The sequence below is a fragment of the Myotis brandtii genome, unplaced genomic scaffold (genome assembly GCF_000412655.1).
Source record: "Myotis brandtii unplaced genomic scaffold, ASM41265v1 scaffold523, whole genome shotgun sequence".
Taxonomy (NCBI): domain Eukaryota; kingdom Metazoa; phylum Chordata; class Mammalia; order Chiroptera; family Vespertilionidae; genus Myotis; species Myotis brandtii.
The window spans coordinates 1216701-1230261 of NW_005369902.1; the positions used below are offsets into that span (position 1 = coordinate 1216701).

Here is a 13561-nt window from a genome sequence, read left to right on the forward strand (position 1 = left end):
ACCCTGCAGGCCCCGCTCCCCCAGGCGCCCCCGGTCTCCCCACCTTCCTGCCCCGCAGCCTCTGAAACTGCGGAGGTGGACCGGGTGGGAAGTGTCAGGTTCCCGCAGGAGTGTCCTGACTCAGCCCGTGGGCCAGGCTTCCCCCTGCAGCTCCCCTGCCGGGCGGGGCCGCTCGGACCGCGCTCCCCTCTCGGTTTCGGCGTCCCGCGCTGCAGCCTCCTGCCCGATTCCCAGAACTCCTTCCAGATGGTTCTGTTCCAAGGTCTTTACCGCGCGGCGAACCGGGTCCATGCTGGCATTCTTGGTGCCCCCAAGGCGGGGGCCCCGGGGAGAAGGTTTCTCAGCGCGCGCATCGCCCCGGGAGGCCAGCCCTGGTGTCCTCGCCCAGCTCCCCACCTAGTCCGGCTGCCGCCCTCTCGCCCGCAGACCCCGACTGGGCCTCTTACAAGCTGGGCGTCTTCATCTGCCTGAACTGCTCCGGAGTCCACCGGAACTTCCCAGACATCAGCAAAGTGAAGTCCCTGAGGCTGGACTTCTGGGACGACAGTGTTGTGGAGGTAGCAAGGGGCGCAGGGGGCGGCGGCGGCGGGCAGGGCGCCCCCATTTTACAGGGAAGGACTCAGGCCCAGAGAGAGGCATCACTCGGGAAAGAAAACACAGCCTATCAGACCTGTGGCTGAGACAGAGGCCCCGAGTTCAAATCCTGGCGTCCTCACTTGTTTATTTAGGACGGGGAGGCCCTGAGCTTGGTTTTTTAACCCTAGTTGTGGACCCTCAGTTTCCACATCTGTGTTATGGGGACACCCCCCCCCCTCCCCTTCACAGGCTGCTGTAAGGATTAAACGGGGCTCAATGCAGGTACAAAGTACCAGTCAGTTAGCAGCTACTGTTCTCATTAGCTGAAGCCTTGGACTGGAACGGAAGCATCCCAGGTCCAGTATCCTGAGTCTGTTCTCGCCCTCCCAGCCCCCCTAGCCAGGAAGGGGTCTACTTGGCTCCGCTGACCTATGGTGATGGAGGACACCTTCAGCCTGGAGGGAAATGACAATTTGGCCAGGACACCGTCTGAGAGCAGGCGGTCCTAAACTGTGCTGGTTGGCGGAGGATTTCAGGACTGTTGGGGAAGCAGGCCCACGGTCTCTGAGCGCCCGCTGTGTGCCAGGCACTGTGCTAGGCCGCTGGGCTAGATGCTTTACTTATTCCTTCAACACTTAGTTACTGGATGCCCACCATGTGCTGGAGCAGCTAAAGCGAGCAAGGCAAAATCTGTCCACATGGAGCTTACATGCTAGCGTAGAAGGTCAGGAAACCCGCAACCCAAAGGTTATTTGTTTGTGCCTCATACTGGTACCTCCAGTGCTGCAGGTGAGCTCCCTGAAGCTCAGGGGTTAAGTATTGCCCGAGGGTCCCTCCGTGAATGAGTGGCACAGCTGGGATGTGAACCCAAGATCCAAAGCCCATGGAAATCCTGTGATACAGCTCAGTGGCCCCTGGGGGGTGGCGGGGGCGGGGGGAAGAATAGGGCTCACTCTATGAAAAGCCCGATGTTTCTTCCCACACTGCCCTCACCCCACATATGCCACTGCTGTTGCTGCATGCTGACTCTTGGCCCATGTGTCTCTGGGTCTCTCAGGTGTCAAAGGGCCCCAGTGATAATCCTGATCTAGAACTCTAGGGGGTCAGCATTGACTTCAGTCTTCAGCTACCTGTACTGCCTACAGACTTGCGGGCACTGTTGCTGGGGGTCCTGGCCAGCTGTGGAGGGGGGGGTGTGGTGGTGGGGTAGGAGGAAGAACATGAGCTTTGGAGTTAGACAAGCCTGGGTCCAAATCCCAGCTCTCCATGTATTAGCTGTGTTACCTTGGGTAAATCGCCTAACCTCTCTGAGCCTCTAAAATAGAGATGGTAATATTAAAATGGTTAAGGGGATCAAGTGAACTATGGTCACTCTGCCTCTATGAGGCGTAGTTGTTCCAGCACCACATTGCTCCGGCCTTTCTAGCAAACGCTGGTATTTTATTTTTTGGTTAATTCTGGTGGGCAGTGTGAAATTCCCCTACGACTGTCTCCTGACTCAGCGGAGGAGCCAGTGAGAACAGTGGCCTTCTGGGTAGACCATGGTTTCATTTCATATTTTGCAAGTTCTAATATTACCATCAAATTGCTGTTGTTTTGCAGTTTATGACCCACAATGGGAACCTCCGTGTGAAGGCCAAGTATGAAGCCAGAGTCCCCGCTTTCTATTACATCCCTCAGGCCAGCGACTGCCTGTGAGTGAGTGCATGATTCCTGGCCCCAACCCCACCTCCGGGTCTTTGCCTGCGGTGGTCTTGTCCATGGGCCTGGTCAGCAGGTGGACCCAGGAAAGGGTTTGGTACTGTTACGGAGAACACATGAGACCTAGTTTAAGCCCTCTCTACCTTTATTGCTTGGGTGGTCAATTTCTCCCTCTGGGACTCAGCTTCCATCGCTCTAAAAGGGGGCATTTTCTCTATTATCTGCTCCATTTGCCTCTGATGTTCTCACAGGTGATGGCTAACTTGATAGAGAAGAGAAACGCTGGTATTTTATTTTATTGTTCTGTTAATCCTCACCTGAGGATATTTTTTCCCCATTGATTTTTAGAGAGAGTGGAAGGGAGGGGGAGAGACAGAAACATTGATGAGAGAGAGACACATCGATTGGTTGCCTCCCGCTTGTCCCCTGACCAGGGCAGGGGATGAAGCCTGCAACCGAGGTATGTGCCCTTGACCGGAATCGAACCCAGGACCCCTGAGCAAAACCAGATAGGTCGAAACACTGGTATTTTAATAGAACAAATGTATTTCAGCAACTTCCTATGGAGTGCTATGCTTAGGACTGTCCCAAAGCAGCCACTTGGGCCCCAGATCCCTAAATATTAACCATAAAAACAATAGTAGCTGCTAGTATTTATTGATCTTTATCTATATACCAGGCCCTGTGCTAAATAATTATGTGCAGTAATTTGTTGAATTCTCTCAACAACCCCATGCGATAAACACTGCCGTCGCCCCCATGATGTAGATGGAAAACTTGAGGCTTGTAGAGGCAAAGCTGGGACGAGCCCATCTGATACCAGGGTCTGGGTGACTGAACCATGACATTGAGAAAATCCGATACAATGAGGGTGGGGGGAGGTCGGGGGAGGATCTGTGAAGCAGTAGGAGGGTTCAGTTGACCTGGAGGCGAGGGTCCGTGTGACACTGGTACCTAGTGACCCCAGACCTCTGCAGATTGACTGAGCCTGAACTTGTCTACCAGGGACCCAGCCCTGCCATCAGGGCTGCTAGACAGCACCTATGTCAATGGGTGTGTCTGTCCCTCTGAGCAGACGCAACCTCATGGGGACATGGCTTGCAAGAAGCCGGCTGCATTTCAGCTACATTGTCCTCTAGCCTCACAGCAGGATGCTTTAGGACAGGGCACAAACGACACAACCATCCCTGGGGGGCCTGCGATTTCAGCTTTGGGCTCGGGAGACCTCAGTTCTTTTTCCAAGTCTACCATGACCTGGCTTGGGAGAAGGTGGACAAGTTACCAAACCTCTCTGACTCGTGGCATCCTCGCCTCTGAAATCTGGGTAATGATGCCTACATCAGAGCGTCGTGGTGGATTAAATGAAATAATTTATGTAAAAACCTCATACACCACCTGAAATGCTAGTTTGTTTGTTTTTAAAATATAGTTTTATTGATTTAAAAGAGGAAGGACGAGAGAGAGATAGAACATTGATGATGAGAGAGAATCATTGATTGGCTGCCTCCTGCACACCCCACACTGGGGATTGAACCAGCAATCCTGGCATATGCCCTGACTGGGAATTGAACCATGACCTCTTGGTTCAGAGGTTGACACTCAACCACTGAGTCACCTCATGCTGGCTGGGCTGAAATGCTAGTTTTAATCCACTTCTCAGTGTCAGCTTCAGAGTGCTGCCTAGTGCCTGGCCCCGCAGAGGGATGTGTCAGGCCTGAGGGCCTGATCCTCTTGCCTCATCTCTGCCACTCAGCCCTTGGCTCCAAGGGGAAGGCAACAAGCACTTGGTGAGCACCTACTATGTGCTAGGCCTTCTGCCCGCACTACACAGACACTACTTGTCATGACTCCAGCAACAGGCCTGTGCTTTAACCCCATTTAGCTGAATACTAATGGCCTCTTCCCTCCTATCCTAAAAGTCCTCTAAACTCCCCACTTCCAGCACCAGGATTGGGGCCTCAGTCTCCATTGCCTCTCCCAGCTCTGATCCTGTGGCTCAGGGTTCCTCAATGTCCTGGTGAGGACTGTGCATTAGGTAGGACTCTTTGTTGCTGGTGTCGTCGTCATATGATCTTTAATTGAAATATTTCCCTTTGTAGTTCTTAACTGGCTAGGCATTCCATGGCACCTCTGTTGATGTCATCTATGATGTCATGAGGGTGGTGGCCAATAGCATTGCAGCCCACAGACAGGGCAGTCCCCAGGATCTCTTTAATGGTTCAATAGAGTTCTCTAGCTAAAGGTCGGTGCCGCATCTTCGGGCAATGTTGACGGTCTCATCAAAAGTGGTATTTCCACTGTGCTTCCTGTCTTCTTGCTTCCTTCTGTCTCATGGTGGTTCTTTGAGGCCTTCGATGGTCAGGGCAGAGGCCCTAAGTCTGGGCCTGTCTGTTCTGAACGGACAGTTTCATTGTGATCTGCAGACCCTTCCGATCACTGCCTGAGGCTGCTTTGGCAATGCCACCATCAGTCTTTTCTGGAGATGGACGCAGGGGGCTGATCTTGGGGGCCAGGGCGGAGTTGGCACTGACTTCCCTACCGCTGCACCTCAGATAGATGACTTTGACCTCCTTGGGGTCAAACTTGGGCAGCCTGACGGAGGCGGCTGGTGTCTGTCAGGTGACCCCAGGTCTGGAACAAGTGAAGAAAGTTGCACCCAAGCCTCCTCCAAGGCAAACGCCGAAAAGCTAGATAGGACTCTCGATGGTAAGTGACAGAAACCCAGTTTAAACCAGCTTAGAAAGAAGATGCTGTGGGTTCTGGGGACCAGGCTGCAGGGAGGACAGAGGTGGAGCCGCCCCAGGAAGGACAAGCCAGGACAAACACCAGCAGCCTCTCAGAGCCTCTCTGGCTCTCAGTCCCGCTTCTCTCTCTCAGCCGGGCTTCTTCATGCAGCTGGAGCCAGACCACGGCTCGGTCCCAGCTCCAGCTCCCAGTTTGATCCCAGAGAGCGCTTCTAACTCACCTCCCTTCTCAGTCTTGCTCCTTTTGGTCCACATGGCCCTGGGCAGAGCTCTGATTGACCAGTTGGGCCAGATGCCCAGCTCTAGCCCATTCCCTGTGGTTGTGGGGAAAAGGTCACATAAACCTCGGGCCCGGATGGTGTGGCTCAGTGGTTAAATGTCAGCCTATGAACCAGGAGGTCATGGTTTGATTCCCAGTCAGAGCACATGCCTGGGTTGTGGGCTCAATCTCCAGTGTGGGGCGCAGGAGGCAGCCGATCAATGATTCTCTCTCATCATTGATGTTTCTATCTGAGAACCAACTGATTGAATTAAGTCTCCTTTTGGCTGCATGGTTTTTCTGCACGGGTCATGGAAGACAGTACCTGATGGGGCTAACATCAAACCACCCACTCTGTGCCAAGCATGGCTCCACGCCCTTTATATACATTTAAAGCTACCCTAAGGGGTCGGTAGGTGTAATATTATTGGCATATTCCCCAAGTTCAGAGGCAGTCCTCGGGCTACGTCCGACTCGACGTATGTCGTTTCGTGGTTACGTCGCCATCTCCCATTTATTTATAAAAAAAAATTCTATCATTTCGATGTATGTACATATGTGCTTTACGTTTTTTTTATTATTTATTTACCACAAGTAAAGGTCAGGAATTGTTATCTTTTAATTTTTTTTTTTTTTTTTTTTTGAGCAGGCAGTGAGGCCGCTGTGTGACGCTCCCGCCTGCAGCCGCGGGGCCTCAGACAGTTACTGTGGGCAGAGCACGTATCAGACACAGCTGACCGGAGGTTCTCTCTTTTTAGGGTCTTAAAGGAACAGTGGATTCGAGCTAAATATGAGAGACAGGAGTTTATGGCCGATGGGAAAACCATCTCAGTCTCAGGTACGGTTAATTTTCATCACCTTTCGAGGTCTCTGTTGCAGTGAGTTCTAGAAAACAAAGTGCCTGATTCTTAGAAGCGAGGTCCAGCCGAGAGCTATCTGCTGCCCTCACTCTGGCCACAGAGGCCCAGGCATGGGTTCCTCTGCCTCTGAAATGGCAACACAGCAGTTGGTGGGGTTTGCGGTCTGAATGGACAGGAAGCGTGTTTGCACGTCCTTGCGGGGCCGCAAGGGTGTAGAGTCCTTCCTGTGAGTTGCAGGGAGGCTCACCCACCAGGATCACACCCCTGCGCCTGGCTCCTGTAGCCCCCGGTGTGGCACAGGCTCGGTAAGGTGCATGGGCCGGAATTCGCCCTCCTTCATGCCCTTGTGCAAGGCACAACCTCCTCGGTGGCCCTGGAACTGTGGCTGACACCGACCTGGAGGGCAAAGTGCACAAAACCACTCTTTGAGGATCAGAGGCAGCCAGTGCTCAACACTCCCAGCTCCCAGGAGCACCTGGCATTCTTCAGCCGCAGGCGCCTAGAGGGCGTGCGTTACTCCTGCGCTCTGGAGAGCGCCCCCGGACTGATGTCCACGGGAAATCATCGGTACAGTGTCTCAGTACTTAGCCTACGTAAGGGTGTACTGTGCCTTCTTAAGAAACAGCCAAGGAAGAACATTGGAAATTTGGCCCCAGATAGGACCCCCGTGTCCTGCATCTGAAATAGCCACGTTCGTTAGATGTGAGACAGTTTAGCAGCCGGCGGGAGGTTCATTGTACCCCGAGACCCTACGAGGATTGTGCTGTAGCCCCCGGTGTGGCACAGGCTCGGTAAGGTGCATGGGCCGGAATTCGCCCTCCTTCATGCCCTTGTGCAAGGCACAACCTCCTCGGTGGCCCTGGACCTGTGGCTGACACCGACCCGGAGTGCAAAGTGTACAAAACCACTCTGAGGATCAGAGGCAGCCAGTGCTCAACGCTCCCAGCTCCCAGGAGCATCTGGCATTCTTCAGCCGCAGGCGCCTAGAGGGCGTGCGTTACTCCTGCGCTCTGGAGAGCGCCCCCGGACTGATGTCCACGGGAAATCATCGGTACAGTGTCTCAGTACTTAGCCTACGTAAGGGTGTACTGTGCCTTCTTAAGAAACAGCCAAGGAAGAACATTGGAAATTTGGCCCCAGATAGGACCCCCGTGTCCTGCATCTGAAATAGCCACGTTCGTTAGATGTGAGACAGTTTAGCAGCCGGCGGGAGGTTCATTGTACCCCGAGACCCTACGAGGATTGTGAGCTGCTTGTTTGTCTTAAGGCGGTGGGTGCTCACTCTTTGTCGTCCTCGGTGGCTCAGGTAACCGGGAAGGGTTCCTGTGGAAGCGGGGCAGGGACAACGCACAGTTCCTGAGGAGGAGATTTGTCCTGTTGGCAAGAGAAGGCCTTCTGAAGTACTACACTAAGGAAGAGGTAAGAGGCCAGACCCGGGAGGGGTCCCCTCCCGCGCACTGGGCTCTCACCCCACCGAGGTCTGCTTTTTAATCAATAGTGACTTGTCTTGTGGGTGATCTCAGGCCCCACATCCCATTTTCCCTTGGTGATACAATCAGTCCAGCCCACTAAAACACACCTTCTGTTCACTTAGAACAGTGGTTCTCAACCTTCTGGCCCTTTAAATACAGTTCCTCATGTTGTGACCCAACCACAAAATTATTTTCGTTGCTATTTCATGAGTAATGTTGCTACTGTTATGAATCGTAATGTAAATATCTGATATGCAGGATGGTCTTAGGCGACCCCTGTGAAAGGGTCGTTCGACCGCCAAAGGGGTCGTGACCCACAGGTTGAGAACCGCTGACTTAGAATAAGCTTCGACTGGTCCATGATTAAGCCTTTGATGATCACTTGATTTGACTTCATTTCTTCATACACGCAAGGGATATTTATTGAGCACCTACAATATGCTAGACATTATTGTAGGCACCGGGGACACAGCAGTGAACCAAACAAAGCTCCTCTTCTCTCGGAGCTTTCATGCTAGTGGAAGGAGACAGGTGGTGATCAAACAACATCAACATATGATATAGCAGGTGGCAGGAAGTGCTAAGAAGGGAAATAGATGAGAATGTGAGGGAGTGACCAACAGAAGGCTCTGAGCGTTGGCCTTCACCTTGCTTGATTTCCTACATGTAGGAATTATTGTGTATTTCCCCTGTTGCTTTCCTAGATGGACCTATGCAATGTGTGGCCACAGTCTAGAGCCAAGTGAAAAATGATGAGGGATGAAGAGTATTTATCCTCCAAGTGCGAGTAGGGATTTCTTTTTCTCTTTTTAAATATCTTTTTATTGATTTCAGAGAGGAAGGGACTTAGAATAAGCTTCGACTGGTCCATGATTAAGCCTTTGATGATCACTTGATTTGACTTCATTTCTTCATACACGCAAGGGATATTTATTGAGCACCTACAATATGCTAGACATTATTGTAGACACTGGGGACACAGCAGTGAACCAAACAAAGCTCCTCTTCTCTCGGAGCTTTCATGCTAGTGGAAGGAGACAGGTGGTGATCAAACAACATCAACATATGATATAGCAGGTGGCAGGAAGTGCTAAGAAGGGAAATAGATGAGAATGTGAGGGAGTGACCAACAGAAGGCTCTGAGCGTTGGCCTTCACCTTGCTCGGTTTCCTACATGTAGGAATTACTGTGTATTTCCCCGGTTGCTTTCCTAGATAGACCTGTGCGATGTGTAGCCGCAGTCTAGAGCCAAGTGAAAAATGATGAGGGATGAAGAGTATTTATCCTCCAAGTACGAGTAGGGATTTCTTTTTCTCTTTTTAAATATCTTTTTATTGATTTCAGAGAGGAAGGACGAGGGAGAGAGAGATAGAAACATCAATAATGAGAGAGAATCATTGATTGGGTGCCTCCTGCACGCCCCCTACTGGGGATTGAGCTTTCAACTGGACATGTGCCCTTGATTGGAATTGAACCTGGGACCCTTCAGTCTGCAGGCCTATGCTCTATCCACTGAGCCAAACCAGCTAGGGCAAGAGTAGGGATTTCTTATTAGTCTTCAGTTTAAAGACCTGAAAAATGTTGCAGGCACAAGAGGCAGGAAGAGAAAGTGGAGCAGAGTTAGGAGGGGCCACTGAACCCCAGCAGCCGCTGGGGGCTGGTCTCCCGGAGAGCTCATATTTGGTTGGGAAAAGTGGATCCTTCTCTCAGTCCTAAGCCTGTTTAGTCTAAAACAGTCTAAAAATAACACAAGTTGCCTTTGGTCTTGTAAATTTCTTTCCCCCAAAAAGGAAAAAATTTAACTTATAAAGATAACTTATTTTTATGTAAAAATTTGGGGTAATACAAGAAAGTAAATAAAGTATAAAGAAAGTGAAACTCAAAAGATATCTCGGCATAACAAAATGTTGATACTCAGAACATATTAAAAAAAAACAACAAAAACCTACAAATCAAGAAGAAAAAGTCCATTAGAAAAATGGCAAAGCAAATGGACTGGCCTTTTACAGAAAAGGAAACCAAAAGGCCTGATAAGGGTAAGAAGAGACGCTCGATGTCTCTGGCAGTCAGGGAAGTGCAGACCAAAACCTCAATGAGATGCTGCACACCCACCATAATGGCGAAAATTAAACAGGCTGACAACACCAAGTATTGGCGAGGATGTGGAGAAACTGAAACTCTCATCCATAAATAATACAACCTCTTTGGAAAGCAATTTGGCAATTTTATTTTATTTTTTTAAAATATATTTTTATTGATTTCAGAGAGGAAGGAAGAGGGAGAGAGATGGAAACATCAATGATGAGAGAGAATCATTGACCGGCTGCCTTCTGCATGCCCCCCACTGGAGATCGAGTCCACAACCCTGGCATGTGCCCTAGACCAGAATTGAACCTGGGACCCTCCAGTCCGCAGGTCGACGCTCTATCCACTGAGCCAAGCTGGCTAGGGCATTGGCAATTTTACATAAAGTTAAATGTATACCCAACCACACAACCCAGCCATTCCACTTCTAGGTGGAACAAAAACATAAATCCAAAAAAAAAAATGTTCATAGAAGCTTTATTTATAATAGCCCAAACCTGGAAAGAACTCAAATGTCCATCCACAGCTGAATGAATAAACAAATTGTAATACATCCATAGAAGGGAATGTTACTCAGCAATAAAGGGGGACAAACTACTAAAAAATGCAATAAGGATTAATCTAAAAAATATTATTCTGAGCAAAAGAAGCCTTATACAAGAGTATGTACTACATAATTCCATGTATAGGAAATGTTACAACAAGCAAAACTACTCTATATCAGTAGAAAGTAGGTAAGTGATTGCCTGGTGTTGAGGTGGGGTGGATGGGGATGGACTGTAAAGGGGCAGAGGAAACTTTTGGGGTGACAGTGATGTTGAATCTCTTGATTGTGGTAGAGGTTACAAGGGAATATATGCTTGTCAAAATCAAACTGTACTCTTAAAATGAGTACCATTTTTTGTTTGTCAATTATACCTCAATATAGCTGATTAAATGAAAACAGTGAGGCCCAATTTCAAGTCCATCATATTGGCAAAAATGTTAAAAATTGGCAATGTCAAGTGTTAGTGAGAATAACGGGGAAGGGGACCCCTTCTTTGTTTTAGTAGGTTCCTACTATGCATCCTGTTTTGGGACTTGGTATTTCTCATGGATTTCATATTAGTAATATTGATCTAAATTAGTTTTTTTATTTTATTTTTAAATATATTTTTGTTGATTTCAGAGAGAAAGGGAGAGGGAGAGAGAGATAGAAACATCTATGATGAGAATCATGGATTGGCTGCCTCCTGCACGCCCCCTACTGGGGATTGAGCCAGCAACCCGGGCATGTGCCCTTGAATGGAAATGAACCTGGGACCCTTCAGTCTGCAGGCCGATGCTCTACTATCCACTGAGCCAAACTGGTGAGGGCTAAATTAGTCTTTTAAAAATGTTTGTGGTATTTCATTGTGTGGATGTACCATGATATAATTATTTAATGGACATGTAAAACACTCCTTCTTTTTCTGCTAGTATACCAGTAAGTAACATGGCAATAAATATCTTTGGCATGCATGTTTGCACAGAAATGCAATTACTTCCTTGGGGTGGATTCTTAGATGCAAAATTGTGAGTCAAAGCAGAACACTCAACATGGTAATAGATATGACCAACTTTCCCTCTAGAGAAGACTGTTAATAGACTTTCTTCAGTTCTATGCCTGCCCTGTTCAATACCCTAGCCACCAGCCCTAGCTGGTTTGGCTCAGTGGATAGATCGTTGGCCTGTGGACTGAAGGGTCCTGGGTTCGATTCCTGGTCAAGGGCACATACCTTGGTTGCAGGCTCCATCATGGAGCCGTGTACAGGAGGCAACCAAACGATGTATCTCTCTCACATCGATGTTTCTCTCTCTCTCTGTTGCTCCCCCTCCCTTCCACTCTCTCTAAATATCAATGGGGAAATGTTCTTGGGTGAGAATTAACAACAACAACAAAATACCCTAGCCACTGGCCTCGAGTGGCTACTTGAGCATTTGAAATGGGGCTGAGTAAAGAACTGAAGTTTTATTTTATTTTTTTTCTTGTCTTTTTAAAAAAACATTTTTATTGATTTCAGAGAGGAAGGGTAGAGGGTGAGAGATAGAAACATCAATGATGAAAATCATTGATCAGCTGCCTCCTGCATGCCCCCTACTGGGGATCAAGCCCACAACCCAGGCACGTGCCCTTGACCGGAATTGAATCCGGGACCCTTCAGTCCACAGACCAACGCTCTATCCACTGAGCAAACCAGTCAAGGCTATTTTTATTTATTTATTTTTATGTTTAATTTTTTTCAAAATATATTTTATTGATTTTTTACAGAGAAGAAGGAAGAGGGACAGAGAGTTAGAAACATCGATGAGAGAGATCGATCAGCTGCCTCCTGCACGCCCCTACTGGGGATGTGCCCGCAACCAAGGTACATGCCCTTGACCGGAATCGAACCTGGGACCCTTGAGTCTGCAGGCCGACGCTCTATCCACTGAGCCAAACCGGTTCGGCGCTATTTTTATTTAAATGCAATAGGCACATGTTTCAATGGCTCCCACAGCTCCCCGGTGTTTGTTATAATTTTTCTCTCTTACGGATTTTGAAGGAAAGCACTCTTTTCTCTCCCCTGCTCAGCATGAATCAGTGATTGCACTGTTTCAGAACCCTGAGACCAGCCAGTACCCCACATCTGCTTTTATCTGCTTTATTTCATTGGGTGGCTTCCACAGATGACTTGCTTCAGAGAAACTTCCATGGCTAAAATTTTGAAAAGCCCTGCGTTAAGGCCTTTCCAAGCCCCATTCCAACTCGAGAGGCCAGGCCGAGCAAGCAGGAATGGTGGGATGGCTGAACACAGGACAGCAGGAGCATCCGTGTGTCCTAATGTCAGAGCAAGAACAGGGAGAACCCATGGAAAGTTACAGGCTGGTTATCTGTCTGCTCGAGGCCTTGGTGAAGGCGATAAGACGACTCCCTGCGGACTGTCTGTCTCTTTCAGGGTAAAAGCCCCAAAGCTGTCATCCACATCAAGGACCTGAATGCCACCTTCCAGACAGAGAAGATAGGGAACCCCCACGGGCTGCAGATCACCTACCGGAGAGACGGCCGCATCAGGAACCTGTTTGTGTATCACGAAAGCGGCAAGGTGAGCTGCCTGGCCTCGCCGTGCCGGCCTCCAGCTCCGCACCCCAGGACTCTGCAGGCCCAGCGACTAACCCTCTTGAGATCTGCAGCTACTGTTTGCCTAAACCTAGCGTCACCTTCTGGTCAGAGATAGAGGTGTGAGGAAGGCAGAGTGAGATCAGAGAGAGGAACCTGACAGGTCGAGTGGGTGTGTGTGGACGGTTCACGTCCACCAAGGGGAGTCCATCAGCAGAAGGACTGTGCCCGGGGATGGCGAGTCCAGGTGGCACCAGGATCCCGACTATGGGAGGAGGAATGGAGAGAAGATCCGGCAGCAGTGCACTCTGGGGCCTTGCTTCTCGATGTGTAGGCCCACCCTGGACCTACTGAATTAGAAACTGCATTTTATTTTAAAATTTTTAATATTTTTATTGATTTCAGAGAGGAAGGGAGAGGGAGAGAGAAACATCTATGATGAGAGAGAATCATTGATCAGTTGCCTCCTGCATGCCCCACATTGGGAATCAAGCCCACAACCCAAGCAATGTGCCCTGACCAGGAATCAAACCACGGCCTCCTGGTTCATAGGTCGACGCTCAACCACTGAGACACGCTGGCCCCCCACGGGCTGCAGAAATTGCATTTTAATAGGATCTGAAGGTGATACTTATGCACATTAAAGTTTGAGAAGCACAACTTAAAGGTCCAGGAAATCAGACCTGGCTCTCATTCAGTCCATGGTGGGTTCTCTGCTGTTGCTCAGACTGGCTGGACACTGGTGT

At 49.5% G+C, this 13561-nt stretch overlaps 1 protein-coding gene across 3 annotated transcripts in view; it reads left to right on the forward strand.

Moving 5' to 3' along the window:
- The first annotated feature begins 152 nt into the window (after positions 1-152).
- Positions 153-13561, forward strand: part of ADAP2 (ArfGAP with dual PH domains 2) — a 24187-nt gene continuing 10778 nt past the window's right edge. Inside the window, exons 1-5 of one of the 3 annotated variants that reach the window (XM_005877610.2) lie at positions 153-557; positions 2179-2270; positions 6039-6118; positions 7447-7559; positions 12655-12801. In XM_005877610.2, coding sequence (XP_005877672.1) covers positions 2182-2270; positions 6039-6118; positions 7447-7559; positions 12655-12801 — 429 coding nt within the window. In that variant the 5' untranslated portion in view covers positions 153-557; positions 2179-2181. Of the gene's footprint in view, positions 558-2178; positions 2275-6038; positions 6119-7446; positions 7560-12654; positions 12802-13561 lie in introns of all 3 variants that reach the window. The other 2 variants (XM_014548872.1, XM_014548873.1) reach the window with 2 other exon arrangements.